A 15,453-nucleotide genomic window follows, 5' to 3' on the forward strand; every position below is an offset into this window, starting at 1 on the left:
GTCCTTGAAAGTGAGTCCACAGTTGAAGGCCATGGACTGATGCTGGTTCAGCATGTTCTATGGGTGAACCAAAGACCCTGGTGGTCGATGACCGAGATTAGCAGGCCCTGTGGACAAAAGCTGTTAAAGCCCTCCGAGGATTGGAGGTCTATGTGAGTTCGAAGTTTAAGGTCTAGTGTTCAAAGTGTTGTAATCAGAGAGCCCCGAGGTCGAAATTGAAGAGTGAAGCCCGAAGATCAAAAATCGAAGTCAGCGAGTTCAAGAATTGAAGCACGATGGTCCTGCATCTGTAAGTGAGTCCACTGGAAGCTGGAGGCCCGGAGGTAACCTGTCTGCGTGTTGAGTGGGTGGGAGGAAGAAAAGAGGCTTGTCTTGCTCTTGTTGGTTTGGTTTGCTGCTGTTGTTCTGGTTTAGTTGCTGTTGATGTTGCTGCTTGTGTTGTCCTTCTGAGCATTCTGGGCATGCTGTGTTGGCACCGGAATCTGTGGCCCCAGCACATCCATGAACTGTGTTGACTGTTGACGCAAATGACACATTTCACTGTATGTTTCGATGCATATGTGACAAATTAATCTGAATCTGTTCAACGTTCAAAGTAAATTTTATTATCAAATTACATATATGTCATCACATACAACACTGAGATTCATTTTCTTGTGGGCATGCTCAACAAACTATAGAATATTAAATATAACAGAATCCGTGAAAGACTGACCAACTAAGGCGTTCAACCAGACTGCAGAAGACAACCAACTTCTTCTTCTTCTTCTTGCCCCTTGACTCCTGATGAAGTCGTCGGGGTGCCGTCATGACAAGTTTTTTTGGTGTGTTCATCATGCGGCGTGTCTTGGGCATCTAAAACCCATCCCTCTCCAGGTCTGACCACAGCTCGCCTTGGTCGTGAACATGTGGCCGTGATAGTTCATCTGAGAACCTTTCCGTCCCGGCCAGTGACTTCATCATGGAAGTCATTCGCCCAGTGGTGCCGTGTTAACACCACCCCCTCATGTGGTTTAGCCTGCCAGCTGAACCGGTTTACCGGGCTATAGCGCTTGGAGCCAACACGTGAAAGGTTTAGGAGATGGATGAGGAACGGTGATGCCCATCCACCCTATCTGGTAGGGAGCAGCATGCCAGACATCAAGGGTACTACATCTAGAGCCCCCTACTGTCCAACTAAGGCGTTCAAACAGACTGCAGAAGACAACCAACTGCGCAAATGCAAAAAGAAGAAACAATAGTAATAAATAAATAAGAATAAATATTGATAATATGTGATGAATAGTCATTGAAAGTGAGACCTTAGGTTGTGGGAACATTTCAATGATAGGGCAAGTGAAGTTGAGTGAATTTATTCCCTTTGGTTCAAGAGCCTGATGGCTGAGGGTGATACTGTTCTTGAACTTAGTGTTGTGAGTCCTGAGGCTCCTGTTCCTTCTTCCTGGTGGCAGTAGTGAGAAGACAGTATGTCTTCATTGGTGGTGGGGGGGGGGGGGTCCCTGATTATCTTGTGTCCTGCAATCTGCGTTCATGTACTATTTATGTTAAACATGCACTTACCTTCATCCTCTGCCTCGTTCAGCAGCTCATCATCGGAACAGACATTGAGGATACTGATCAACATATCTGTAACTGTGAAAGAAGCCAGATATAACTCAGTCCAGGGCACAACACCATGTGGAGGTACAGGAGCCCGAAGATACACTCAATGATTTAGGAACAGCTTATTCCCCTCTGCCATCAGATTTCTGAACAGTCTGTGAACACTACTTCACTATTTTGTCCTTGTTGTACTACTTTTCCAATATATATTTCATGTTGCAACTTATAGCTCAGGAACAGTTTCTGCACACCCAGCGATTCAGGAACAGCTTCTTTCCCACTGCCATCTGATTTCTGAATGGGCACTGAAACCATGAGCACGACCTCACTACTTTTTTATTTCTGTTTTTGTGCTAGTTACTTATTTTAACTATTTGAGAAGACCATAAGACCATAAGACAAAGGAGCAGAAGTCAGCCATTCGGCCCATCGAGTCTGCTCCGCCATTTTATCATGAGCTGATCCATTCTCCCATTTAGTCCCACTCCCCCGCCATCTCACCATAAACTTTGATGCCCTGGCTACTCAGATACCTATCAATCTCTGCCTTAAATACACCCAATGACTTGGTCTCCACTGCTGCCCGTGGCAACAAATTCCATAGATTCACCACCCACTGACTAAAAAAATTTCTTCGCATTTCTGTTCTGAATGGGCGCCCTTCAATCCTTAAGTCATGCCCTCTCGTACTAGACTCCCCCATCATGGGAAACAACTTTGCCACATCCACTCTGTCCATGCCTTTCAACATTCGAAATGTTTCTATGAGGTCTCCCCTCATTCTTCTAAACACCAAGGAATACAGCCCAAGAGCGAACAAACGTTCCTCATCTGTTAACCCTCTCATTCCCAGAATCATTCTAGTGAATCTTCTCTGTACCCTCTCCAACGTCAGCACATCCTTTCTTAAATAAGGAGACCAAAACTGCCCACAGTACTCCAAGTGAGGTCTCACCAGCGCCTTATAGAGCCTCAACATCACATCCCTGCTCCTATACTCTGTTCCTCTAGAAATGAATGCCAACATTGCATTCGCCTTCTTCACTACCGACTCAACCTGGAATATATACCTGATATATATATATAAAACAACCAATTTCATGATATATGTCAGGGATAATAAATCTGATTTTGTTTCTGGTATCAGGCAGACTGAATGAAGCCAGAATCAGAATCAGAATCAGAATTGTGAGGTAGTGTTCATGGGTTAGTTCATTGTTGTTCAGAAATCTGATGATGAAGGGGCTTGTGCCTTACCCACAAAGTCCACAGCCACAGCACCATTCAGATGTACACTGCGGTATCATATGCACTGTGGCAAATGGACCACAAGTCACCTTGCCTAACCAAAACCCCTCACAGAGCCCTTCCCCCTACATGAAATCGAACCAACTCCAAAGTCCTCAGAGTGCTTCTTCTCCCTTCATCACCCTCTCACGTGCGTCCCATTCCTGCCTCCTCTCCCAACCCTCAAGGCTTCCTCACACCCATTTCCCCAACTATGAACAAGGAATCAAATCATCTGTAAATGCAAAACATCACTTGCCCTTTTCGCCAACAAACGGCAGAGACCAGGAGAAGACATCCATGAAGTTTGGCAGCCAGTAAGGGTGTGGGGAGCAGTTAAACTGCCGGATATTTACGACATTGTTTTCATATTTCAGTACAGCAGCTGTGGAGATGAAAATGCCCATCAATAATTCAGCGCAGACAAAGTATAGTACTGCCACTGATCACATCATCCTGGAGTGCGACATGAGAGACTGGAAACCTTAAGGAGTTCACAAAATGCTGGGCAAATTCAGCAGCATCAATGGAGGGCAATAAACATTTACTGCCATCAGGGAGGACGGGCAGGAGCTTGAAGACCCACACTCAATGTTTTGGGAACAGCTTCTTCACCTCTGCAATCAGATTTCTGAACAGTTCATGAATCTACGAACACTACTTACCTATTTTTCTGCTCTTATTGCATATTAATTATATTTTGTATATACATAAACATATGCAGTGGCATGCAAAGGTTTGGGCACCCCTGGTCAAAATTTATGTTACTGTGAATAGCTAAGCGAGTAAAAGATGAACTGATTTCCAAAAGGCATAAAGTTAAAGGTGACACATTTCTTTAATATTTTAAGCAAGAAAACTTTTCTATTTCCATCTTTTACAGTTTCAAAATAACAAAAAAGGTAAAGGGCCTGAAGCAAAAGCTTGGGCACCCTGCATTGCAGTTTCTAGTAACACCCCCTCTGGCAAATGTCACAGCTTAGAAACGCTTTTTGTAGCCAGCTAAGGATCTTTCAATTCTTGATTGAGGGATTTTCGCTCATTCTTTCTTGCAAAAGGCTTCAAGTTCCGTGAGATTCTTGGCCCGTCTTGCATGCACTGCTCTTTTGAGGTCTATCCACAGATTCTCGATGATGTTTAGGTCAGGGGACTGTGAGGGCCATGGCAAAACATTCAGCTTGTGCCTCTTGAGGTAGTCCATTGTGGATTTTGAGGTGTGTTTAGGTTCATTATCCTGTTGTAGAAGCCATCCTCTTTTCATCTTCAGCTTTTTTACAGACGGTGTGATGTTTGCTTCCAGAATTTGCTGGTATTTAATTGAATTCATTCTCCTCTCTACCAGTAAATGTTCCCCGTGACACTGGCTGCAACACAAGCCCAAAGCATGATCGATCCACCCCCATGTTTAACAGTTGGAGAGATGTTCTTTTCATGAAATTCTGCACCCTTTTTTCTCCAAACATACTTTTGCTCATTGTGGTCAAAAAGTTCTATTCAAAAGGTTCAATAGAACATCTAAACAAGCCTGATGCATTTTGGAAACAAGTCCTGTGGACTGATGAAGTTAAAATAGAACTTTTTGGCTGCAATGAGCAAAGGTATGTTTGGAGAAAAAAGGGTGCAGAATTTCATGAAAAAAACACCTCTCCAACTGTTAAGCATGGGGGTGGATCGATCATGCTTCGGGCTTGTGTTGCAGCCAGTGGCACGGGGAACATTTCACTGATAGAGGGAAGAATGAATTCAATTAAATACCAGCAAATTCTGGAAGCAAACATCACACCATCTGTAAAAAAGCCAAAGATGAAAAGAGGATGGCTTCTACAACAGGATAACGATCCTAAACACACCTCAATCCACAATGGACTACCTCAAGAGGCGCAAGCTGAAGGTTTTGCCATGGCCCTCACAGTCCCCCGACCTAAACATCATCGAGAATCTGTGGATAGACTTCAGAAGAGAAGTGCATGCAAGACAGCCCAAGAATCTCACAGAACTGGAAGACTTTTGCAAGGAAGAATAGGTGAAAATCCCCCAATCAAGAATTAAAAGACTCTTAGCTGGCTACAAAAAGTGTTTATAAGCTGTGATACTTGCCAAAGGGGGTGTTACTAAGCACTGCCATGCAGGGTGCCCAAACTTTTGCTTCAGGCCCTTTTCTTTTTTTGTTATTCTGAAACTGCAAAAGATGGAAATAAAAAAGTTTTCTTGCTTAAAATATTAAAGAAATGTGTCATCTTTAACTTTATGCCTTTTGGAAATCAGTTCATCTTTTACTCGCTTAGCTATTCACAGTAACATAAATTTTGATCAGGGGTGCCCAAACTTTTGCAAGCACTGTATATGTATTGTACTTTTAAATATTGCAATGTACAGTTGCCACAAAACAACCAATTTCACATTTGTCTGTGATAATAAACCTGATTCTGATTCAATCGTTATTTTGAGCCAAGACCTTGATGAGTCCTGATGAAGGGTCTTGGCCCAAAATGTCGACTGTTCATTGCTCTCCACAGATGCCACCTGACCTACTGAGCTCCTCCAGCATTTTGCTTGCGTTTCTCATCACTTACTGGACAGCACACACAAACTGACCAACTAGAATCATTGGCAAACTGTTGGAAAACAATAAAGACTAACTCATGCAGAAAAGATGAGCACACACAGAGAGTGCTGGAGAAACTCTAGCTCCCCTCCTCCTCCCCTTTCATCTATAATTCACTGTCCTCTCCTATCAGATTTCTTAGAAACATAGAAAACCTACAGCACAATACAGGCCCTTCGGCCAATAAAGCTGTGCCGAACCTGAGAAATTATCTGGGGTTACCCATAGCCCTCTATTTTTCTGAGCTCCATGTACCTGTCCAGGAGTCTCTTAAAAGACCCTATCATATCCGCCTCCACCACTGTCGCCGGCAGCCCATTCCACACACTCACCACTCTCTGTGTAAAAAACTTACCCCTGATATCTCCCCTGTACCTCCTTCCAAGCACCTTCAAACTGTGCCCTCTCATGCTAGCCATTTCAGCCCTGGGGAAAAAGCCTCTGACTATCCACATGATCAATGCCTCTCATCATCTTATACACCTCTATCAGGTCACCTCTCATCCTCCATCTCTCCAAGGAAAAAAGGCCAAGTTCACTCAACCTATTCTCATAAGGCATGCTCCCCAATCCAGGCAACATCCTTGTAAATCTCTTCTGCATCCTTTCTATGGTTTCCACATCCTACCTGTAGTGAAGCGACCAGAAGTGAGCACAGTACTCCAAGTGGAGTCTGACCAGGGTCCGAGAGCTACAATATTACCTCTTGGCTCCTAAACTCAATCCCACGATTGATGAAGGCCAATGCATCGTATGCTTTCTTAATCACAGAGTCAACCTGAGCAGCTGTTTTGAGCGTCCTATGGACTCAGACCACAAGATCCTTCTGATCCTCCACACTGCCAAGAGTTTTACCATTAATACTATATTCTGCCATCATATTTGACCTACCAAAGTGAACCACCTCACACTTATCTGGGTTGAACTCCATCTGCCACTTCTTTGCCCAGTTTTGCATCCTATCAACATCCTATTATAACTTCTGACAGCCCTCCACACTATCCACAACACCCCCAAGCTTTGTGTTATCAGTAAATTTACTAACCCATCATCCCGGCCAAATGCGAAGAGTAGGGTTCCCAGGACAGATCCTTGAGGCACACCACTGGTCACTGACCTTGATGCAGAATATGAGCCGTCTACAACCATTCTTTGCCTTCTGTGGGCAAGCCAGTTCTGGATCCACAAGGCATGGGATCAGGGATCCCATGTCTCCTTACTTTCTCAATAAGCCTTGCATGGGGTACTTTATCAAAGCTCTTCACTTTTTCCACCAATCATGTTTCAGCTTCTTACTTCAATACGCCTCTCCCCTACCCACTTGCCTGGTTTCACCAATCACCTGCCAGTTTGTACTCCTCACCCGCACCCCACTTTCTTATTCTGGCTTTTTCCCCCTTCCTTTTCAGTCCTGATGAAGGGTCTCAGCCTGAAACATTAACTGTTTATTCCTTTCCATAGATGCTGCCTGAATTGCAGAGTTTCTCCAGCATTTTGTGCATGTTGCTCAAGATTTCCAACAGCTGCAGAATTACTTGTGTCTTAAAATGTTAACCTCACCTTTATTATTATAGACGTCCAGATAATTTGGTGCAGAGAATACCGTTATTAATGACGGGAAGCCAGTCGTCTGGTTTTTCTTATACATTCGGCATCTGTGAACATGAGAATGAAAGGTTAATACATGCTTTTAAAATAACCAGAAACAGCACAGGGAGCAAGAGCGTGTGGATGGTACCAGGTAATTGGCTGCAAGATTGAGACTAACAGGGAACAGACAGTAACAGTCACTACATGACGTGCATGAAAAATTATTGCAAACATTACCCACCCTGCAAACCACCTTTTTCCAAAAACTCCCTTCTGGAAAGCTCTAGGGCTCTTAAAATAAAAACATCACACCATTTTAAAAGTTTCTTCCTGCAGGCAGTTAATCTGATTAACCATTCCAGTTAGCCCCTGACATGAAATTGCCTCCTTCACTGGACAAAGAATTTTGCAGTGAGCAGTGATCTCCTGCAATGGAATCTTCCAGTCAACAAAGTGCCAGCGAACGATTCCTCGGGTGGCATCTTCCAGATAGTCAAACATCTCAGCTTTTCTATGTCTTCCACTTGTTCTTTTTATCTCAATTTTGCTTTAGAAACTGCTGGAGCCTGTGACTTTCAGTCTGTAGTTCAATCGAGTGAGCTAGTGCTCTGCTGTCCCTGAGAAAACTCCTGGAGAGAAATGTGAGCATGAGCTACCATGAGGAGAAGCTCAGAGACGAGACAAGGGGCCGTGATCAACTACATTTTTCTCCAATTAAAGCATTGAGGAAGATTGAAACATCGAGGCAAATGCAGAGAAGAGCAAATGGTTCCCAGAGAGGCCGCTGGTTTATATTGCTGTCCTTAGAGGGGCTGCTGGGATCAAGTCACTACCCTTGGCGAGGCCACTGGGCTCAAATCACTGTCCTCAGAGAGGACACTGGTTCAATTTGCTGCCCTCTGAGGGGCCGCTGGTTCATGTCACTCCCCTCTGAGGGGCCACTGGTTCATGTCACTCCCCTCTGAGGGGCCACTGGTTTGTGTCACTGCCCTCTGAGGGGCCATTGGTTCATGTCACTGCCCTCTGAGGGGCCAGTGGTTCATGTCACTGCCCTCTGAGGGGCCACTGGTTCGTGTCACTGCCCTCTGAGGGGCCACTGGTTTGTGTCACTGCCCTCTGAGGGGCCACTGGTTCGTGTCACTGCCCTTGGAGGAGCCACTGGTTCATGTCACTGCCCTTGGAGGAGCCACTGGGTCCCAATGCTCTTGAAGATGTTATCAAAATTCTAAGATTTATGAATTGGGCTGTAGTGCAAACTAACTGTAGTTCATATCAGCTTCTTTCAGCTCTATGTTCTTTTGGTGTTCTTGCCCATTCTTTCTTGTTACCGACATGTGGGCTGGGGGTTTGGGCTTCCATGTTCTTACTGTTGTTTCTCCATTGGGTGATCTGTTAGTTTGTGTGCGAGGTAGGGGTCGGGTGGGGGTGGGGGTGGGATCGGTGAGCTTTTGTTTCTTTTTCTTTTCGTGTGGGGGGAGGATTGATGTTTTTCTTTCAACTACTTCCAATGTTTTTCTGTATTTTATGGATGCCTGGAGAAGACAAATCCCAGAGTTGCAATCTGCATACATACTTCAATAGTAAAATGAACGTTTGAATTAAAGAACAAGAAGTGACCCTTGCTCAGGAACGATCGGGAAAGGGACTGCAAGCAGGAGGTGAGCTACATCAATAAATCACTCTGGGGATGAACATCACTTCGGCGAGCAGTGAATGCATTGCAGCACCGAAGTGAGCAGGGAATATGGTGAGTTAACTGAGGTCGCTTACAGGGTGAGTATCAGCCCAACCACCAGAGAGAATGGTCCTACTTGAATCTGAATGTCATTACTAAATCTTTTACATTCATTGGGTAGCCAGTGGAGCAAAAGATTAATGTGCTATCAGTTGGCACTCCCAACAATGCAGCTGAACGCTGCTGAATGAACTCCTTTAACAATGAAAGACGCAAACACGAGGAATCCTGCAGATGCTGAAAATTCAAGCCACACGCAACAAGGTTGCTAACAATGAAAGAACTGTATTGAGCACCACTTACTGGGGAAACTAGGAACAGCATTCTTCCAGAGAACAAGAATATAAAAGCAAAATTGAGGCTTTACGTGCTGTTAGTCAGGCACTTACTGGAGTTCAGGAGGATGAAGGGGAATCTCATTGAAACCTATACAATATTGAAAGGTTGAGGCAGAGTAGTTTTAGGCCCCTTATCTAAGAAGGATTAGAGAGGGTCCAGAGGGGGTTCATGAGAATTATTTCCAGAATGAAAGGGTTAACATATGAGAAGCGTTTGATGGCTCTGGGTCTGTACTCATCGGAACTTAAAAGAATGAGGGGAATCTCATTGAAACCCATCTGGTATTGAAAGGCCTAGATAGGAGGGTGGAGAGGATATTTCCTATAGTGAGTGAGTCTAGGACCAGAGGACACAGCCTCAGAATAGAGGGATGTTCCTTTAGAACGAAGATGAGAAGAAATTTCTTTAGCCAGAGGTGGAGAATCTGTGGAATTTAATGGTGCAGATAGCTGTGGAGGCCAAGTCATTGGGTATATTTAAGTGGAGATTGATAGGTTCCAGATTGGTAAGGGTGTCAAAGGTTACAGGGAGAAAGCAGACAGATGGGGTTGAGAGGGAAAATAAATAAATACTCCTATTTCTCATGGTTTTATGGTCTGTTTGCAATGCAGAAGCTTTCATTCTTCATTTACAGTTGTAACAGGTAGGGGCGTGCAGATCACTTATACAGTGGCTGGAAAGCCCCCACCTTTCCTGCCTACCCAGAATAGGCAGGTAGAGGAGAGAAAAGGGAACTCTCACGGGCTCTCTTTGGACTAATCCTTGCTCCCTGAAGGTCACCACACACTTGATATTGGAGGGGAGGAGGGATGAGGCAAATTCCCAACCTAACTTGCTTCTTGGCAACCGATCTTGCTTCTTGGCGCCATGGACAGCAAATACAGGCAAGAAATAAATAAAACATACAAACTCCTACCTTCTACAGAGAAAGCATGGCTTACCCGGAGTCCTGGGCCTCATGCGCACGGATCACTGCTAACAAGTTGTTGTGTTGCAAAAACTTGCAAACAGCGGCGTAACTGTGAAGGAGATACAAGTGGTGTCAGGGCACGAGAACAAGTGGTATCAGAGCATGAGGACAGAGGGCAAGTGGTGTCAGGGCACGAGGCCAAAGGGCAGACCTGCCACCCCTAATCCCTGTACAGGACAAGTCCTGCCAGCCCTAAAACTTGCAGAGGACAAGACATGTTGTCCCTTATCCTCGATGACGACACATCTTGAATGACACACATATTTGGACTTCATCTGGACATACAGTACTGTGCAAATAGCTTAGGCACATACATGTAGCTAGGATGCCTAAAACTTTTACACAGTAGTGCAGCAATTTTATGTATTGCACTGTACTGCTGCCACAGAAAAAATAAATTTCATGATATACTGTATGTGAGTGATGATAAACGCAATTCTGATACGGGTCTCTATTGTGGATTGAGAGTGGGAAGCGGACAGGGAGAGGGGACTCATAGTTGCGAAAAGGAGAAGAGAAAGCGGAGGGAGCGGGAAGCACGAGAGAGATATTCTGAAATGATCAATAAACCAATTGTTTGGAATGAAATGACCTTACTTGGTGTCTAGGGCTGAGTGTATATGCACCTGCGCCACCCCTCGCCCCTGGCACTCCTCCTCTGCCACCTGTCACCATTCCCAACACCGTTTGCTCCCGCCAGATTTACAAACTCGGTTTCCACTCCACGTTCACAAATACAGTGCTGTGGAAAAGTCTTTGGCACCCTAGCTATACATAGAGTACGTGCATGAGACTTTTGCACCGTATTGTATATTTTGACAACAGCTGGGACAGCAATACTGTTTGGGCTTGTTAGTTGTGAATGTGACAGGGAGGGTGGGCAAGGAATAAGTCAGCTCAGCAAAACAGCAACAGTCTGCTGTATAATGTTACTAAGGCTCAACAAGGCAGCCTGGTGCTGACAGAATGTTACCCCAGCCCCATCCCCTTTCTAATCATAGACCAGTGGTCCCCAACCACCGGGCCGCAAAGCATGTGCTACCGGGTCGCGAGGAAACGATATGATTTGGTGATATGAGTCAGCTGCACCCTTCCTCATTCCCTGTCATGCCCACTGTTGAACTTGAACGCACGCGAGGTCATCAGTGACCCAAGACGCGCAAAGGAATGGGTCCGTGACCCATTTGTGAATATCCCTGGTGAATCATCCATGTCAGTGCGGGAAAAAGATCAACTCCTCGAGCTTGCAAATGACGATTGGCTGAAAAGTATGTTTGACATAACATCTCCGCCGGCATTCTGGATCAAAGTCAAGGATAAATATCCTGAGATAGCCACGAAAGCACTGAAAACGTTGCTTTCATTTCCAACACCATATCGCTCCAAAGCGGAGTTTTCTGCAATGAAAACTAAATTGCAGAATAGACTGGACATAAGGACCGCTGTCTCTCATCACCCCTCGATGGGACTGTCTTATTGCAGGAAGACAAGCCCAGGGCTCCCACTGATTCAGCGATATTGGTGTGTTGCAATGATTTTATATGTTCATACGAGGAAAATATGCGCTATGTGTTTAATATCTAAACATTACTTAAAATGTTATGATGCTATTGACTTATAAGTGACTTATAATTCAGTGGTCCCCAACCTCCGGGCCGCGGACCGATACATCACCGCGAAGAATGCAGCGGTAGTCGGAACACACCCAGCACATCTTTAAGAAAAAAGCCGAAATAAACAAGCTAATTAATTAGGTGCTGCCCGGCACATAAATGTCGGTCCAGATCAGAGGCGATTGCCGATTGCGACACCTCTGATCTGGGCCGACATTTACGTGCCGGGCAGCACCTAATTAATTAGCTTGTTTATTTCAGCTTTTTTCTTAAAGATGTGCTGGGTGCGTTCCGGCCACTGCTGCATTCTTCGCGGTGATGTATCGGTCCATGGCCCGGAGGTTGGGAACCACTGTTATAATTGACTTATCACTATATTCATATGAGGAAAATATGTGCTGTGTGTTTAATATTAAATTCGTTAGATAAACCCTTTTAGAAACGAAATTGAGTGTATTAGCCACTTATAAGTGACTTATAGAGACTTATCACCTATATTCCGGTCATGATTAACACCACCCCCCCCACCCCCACCCCCGGTCGGCCAGTCCGCAAGAATATTGTCAATATTAAACCGGTCCGCGGTGCAAAAAAGGTTGGGGACCCCTGTCACAGACCATAAGGTAGCAGCGGCTATCTTAGTTTAACTGTATCTTGTTTCTTCTCCCAGAAGAAGATTTAAGAAATCCACAGAATAAATACAAGGGATTCTGCAGATGCTGGAAATCTTGAGCATCACACACCAAGTGCTGGAAGAACTCAGCAGGTCAGGCAGCATCTATGGAGATGAATAAGCAGTCAACATTTTGGGCTGAGACCCTTCATCAGGGTTGGAAAGGAAGAGGGAAGAAGCCAGAAAAAGGTGGGGGGTGGAAGGTGAAGGGACTTAGCTGCAACATCGACTGTTCATTCATTTCCATAGCTGCTGCTGACCTGCTGAGTTCCTCCAATACCTTGTGTGTGTGTGTTGCAGGTGACAGTTGAGACCAGGTGAGCAGGAAGGTGAGTGGGGTTTGAACTAACAAGCTGGAAAGTGATAGGTGGATAAGATCACAGACTGAAGAAGAAGGAATGTAATAGGAGAGGACAGTGGAACATGGAAGAAAGGGAAGGAGGATGGGAACCAGAGTGAAGTGATGGGCAGGTAAGAGGGGAACCAGAACAGAGAATGGAAAAGAGAGAAGGAAGGATGGGGAGGACATTACAAGAAGTTGGAGAAATTATTGCTCATGTCATCAGGTTGGAGAGTGTGCAAAACAAGCTTTTCACCATGAGAAAGAAGCAGAATTAGGCTATCTAGCCCATCGAGTCTGCTCCATTATTTCATCATGGTTGATCTAATTTTCCACTCAGCCTCAATCTTCTGCCCTCTCCCTGTATCCCTTCATGCCCTGACCAATCAAGAATCCATCAAATATGAGTAAAGACTTGATCTCCACAGCCGCCTGCGGCAACAAATTTCACAGATTCATCACTGTCTGGCTAAAGAGGTTCCTCCTCATCTCCGGACACCCCGCATTTCTGAGGCTGTGTCCTCTGGTCCCAGACTCTCCCTCCACCGGAAACATCCTCTCCACTCTAACAAGGCCTTTCACCATTCAATAGGTTTCAAACAGGTCACCCCTCATTCTTCTGAATCCCAGTGAGTACAGGCCCAGAGCCATCAAATGCTCTTCAGATGTCAAGTCATTCAATTTTGGAATAATTTTTGTGAACTTCCTTTGAACCCTCTCCAGTTTCAGCACATCCTTTGTAAGATAGGGGCTCAAAACTGCTCACAAATACTCCAAGTGAGGCCTCACCAGTGCGTTATCAAATTTCAACATTATATCCTTGTTTTTATATTCTAGTCCTCTTGAAATGAATGCTAACAATGCATTTGCCTTCCTCACCATAAACTCAATCTGAAAATTAACCTTTAGGGAATCTTGCACAAGGTCTCCCATGTCCCTTTGCATCTCAGTTTTTGTTATACTTTCCCTCTAATTAGAAAATAAACCCTTTCATTTCTTCTACCAAAGTGCATGACCATACACTTCCCAAGACTGTATTCTATCTGCCATTTCTTTGCCCATTCTCCTAATCTGTTTTAGTCTTTCTGTAGCCTCTCCACTTCCTCAGAACTACCTGCCCCCTACACCTACCTTCACATCATTTGCAAACTTTGCAACAAAGCCATCAATTCCATCATCTAAATATCGCTGATATGTGACGCGAAAAGAATAGGTCCCAACACAGTCCCCTGGGGAACACCACTAGTGACCGGCAGCCAACCAGAAAAAGCTCCCTTTATTCCCACTCTTTGCCTCCTGCCAATCAACCACTGCTGGAATCTTTCCTGCAATACCATGGGCTCGTAGCTTGTAAAGATGCCCCATGTGTGGCACCTCGCCAAAGGCCTTCTCAATGAAACCTACCGAATACTGAAAGGACTAGATAGGGTGGATGTGGAGAGGATGTTTCCTATGGTGGGGATATCCAGAAATAGAGTGCAAAGCCTTAAAATTGAGGGGCGATCTTTTAGAACAGAAGTAAGGACTAATTTTTTTAGCCAGAGAGCAGTGAATCTGTGGAATACTCTGCCACAGACTGCATTGGAGGCCAAGTCTGCGGGTATATTTAAGGAGGAAGTTGATTGTTTTCAGATCAGTCAGGGCATCGGGGACATGGCGAGAAGGTAGGTGTGTGGGGTTGAGTGGGATCTGGGATCAACTATAATGGAATGGCGGAGCAGGTTTGATGGGCTGAATTGCATAATTCTGCTCCTATGCCTTATGGTCTTCTGAAAATCCAAGTTCACAACATCAACTGATTCTCCTTTGACTATCCTGCTTATTATTTCTTCAAACAATTTCAACAGATTTGCCAGACAAAGTTTTCCCTTGAGGAATTCAAGTCAAGTCAAGTCACTTTTTATTGTCATTTCGACCATAACTGCTAGTACAGTACACAGTAAAAATGAGACAATGTTTTTCAGGACCATGGTGCTAAATGAACAATACAAAAACTACACTGAACTACATAAAACAACACAAAACTACACTAGACTACAGACCTACCCAGGACTGCATAAAGTGCACAAAACAGTGCAGGCATTACAATAAATAATAAACAAGACAATAGGCACAGTAGAGGGCAGTAGGTTGGTGTCAGTCCAGACTCTGGGTATTGAGGAGTCTGATGACTTTGGGGAAGAAACTGTTACATAGTCTGGTCGTGAGAGCCCGAATACTTCGATGCCTTTTGCCAGATGGCAGGAGGGAGAAGAGTTTGTATGAGGGTTGCGTGGGGTCCTTCATAATGTTGTTTGCTTTACGGACCCTTGCAGTTCCTTAGCTCTATCCACAATGATTCAACACCTTCCGACCCTATGCCACCTCTTTCTAATGATTTAATTCCATTTTTTTACCAACAGAGCAACGCTGGCCCCTCTGCCTCGCTAACTGTCCTTTCAATACAATGTGTATCCCTGGACATTAAGCTCCCAGCTATAATCTTTCAGCCATGATTCACTGATGCCTGCATCATACATGCCAATCTGCAACTGTGCTGCAGGTTCACTTACCTTATTCCGTATAGTGTGCACATTCAATATAACACCTGCAGCCCTTTATTTACTCTTTTCAATTTTGCCACCTTTATGTTGCAACTCATCCTGTTAACTGCAAATTTGTCCTATCAGCAGGTTCTCCTCATTACATGTTCACCTTCA

The 15,453-nt window shown here is 44.7% G+C and overlaps 1 protein-coding gene across 1 annotated transcript in view; it reads right to left on the reverse strand.

Annotated features, from left to right (window-relative positions):
• LOC140201947 (serine/threonine-protein phosphatase 2B catalytic subunit gamma isoform-like) overlaps positions 1-15,453 on the reverse strand; it is a 62,756-nt gene that overhangs the window by 17,777 nt on the left and 29,526 nt on the right. Inside the window, exons 7-10 of the mRNA XM_072266799.1 lie at positions 10,100-10,177; positions 7,055-7,149; positions 3,149-3,274; positions 1,561-1,632 (exon numbers count right to left, since the gene is read on the reverse strand). Of these exons, the coding sequence (XP_072122900.1) occupies positions 1,561-1,632; positions 3,149-3,274; positions 7,055-7,149; positions 10,100-10,177 (371 nt within the window). The remainder of the gene's footprint in view (positions 1-1,560; positions 1,633-3,148; positions 3,275-7,054; positions 7,150-10,099; positions 10,178-15,453) is intronic.

The sequence above is a fragment of the Mobula birostris genome, chromosome 8, assembly GCF_030028105.1.
Source record: "Mobula birostris isolate sMobBir1 chromosome 8, sMobBir1.hap1, whole genome shotgun sequence".
NCBI classification, from domain to species: Eukaryota; Metazoa; Chordata; class Chondrichthyes; order Myliobatiformes; family Myliobatidae; genus Mobula; species Mobula birostris.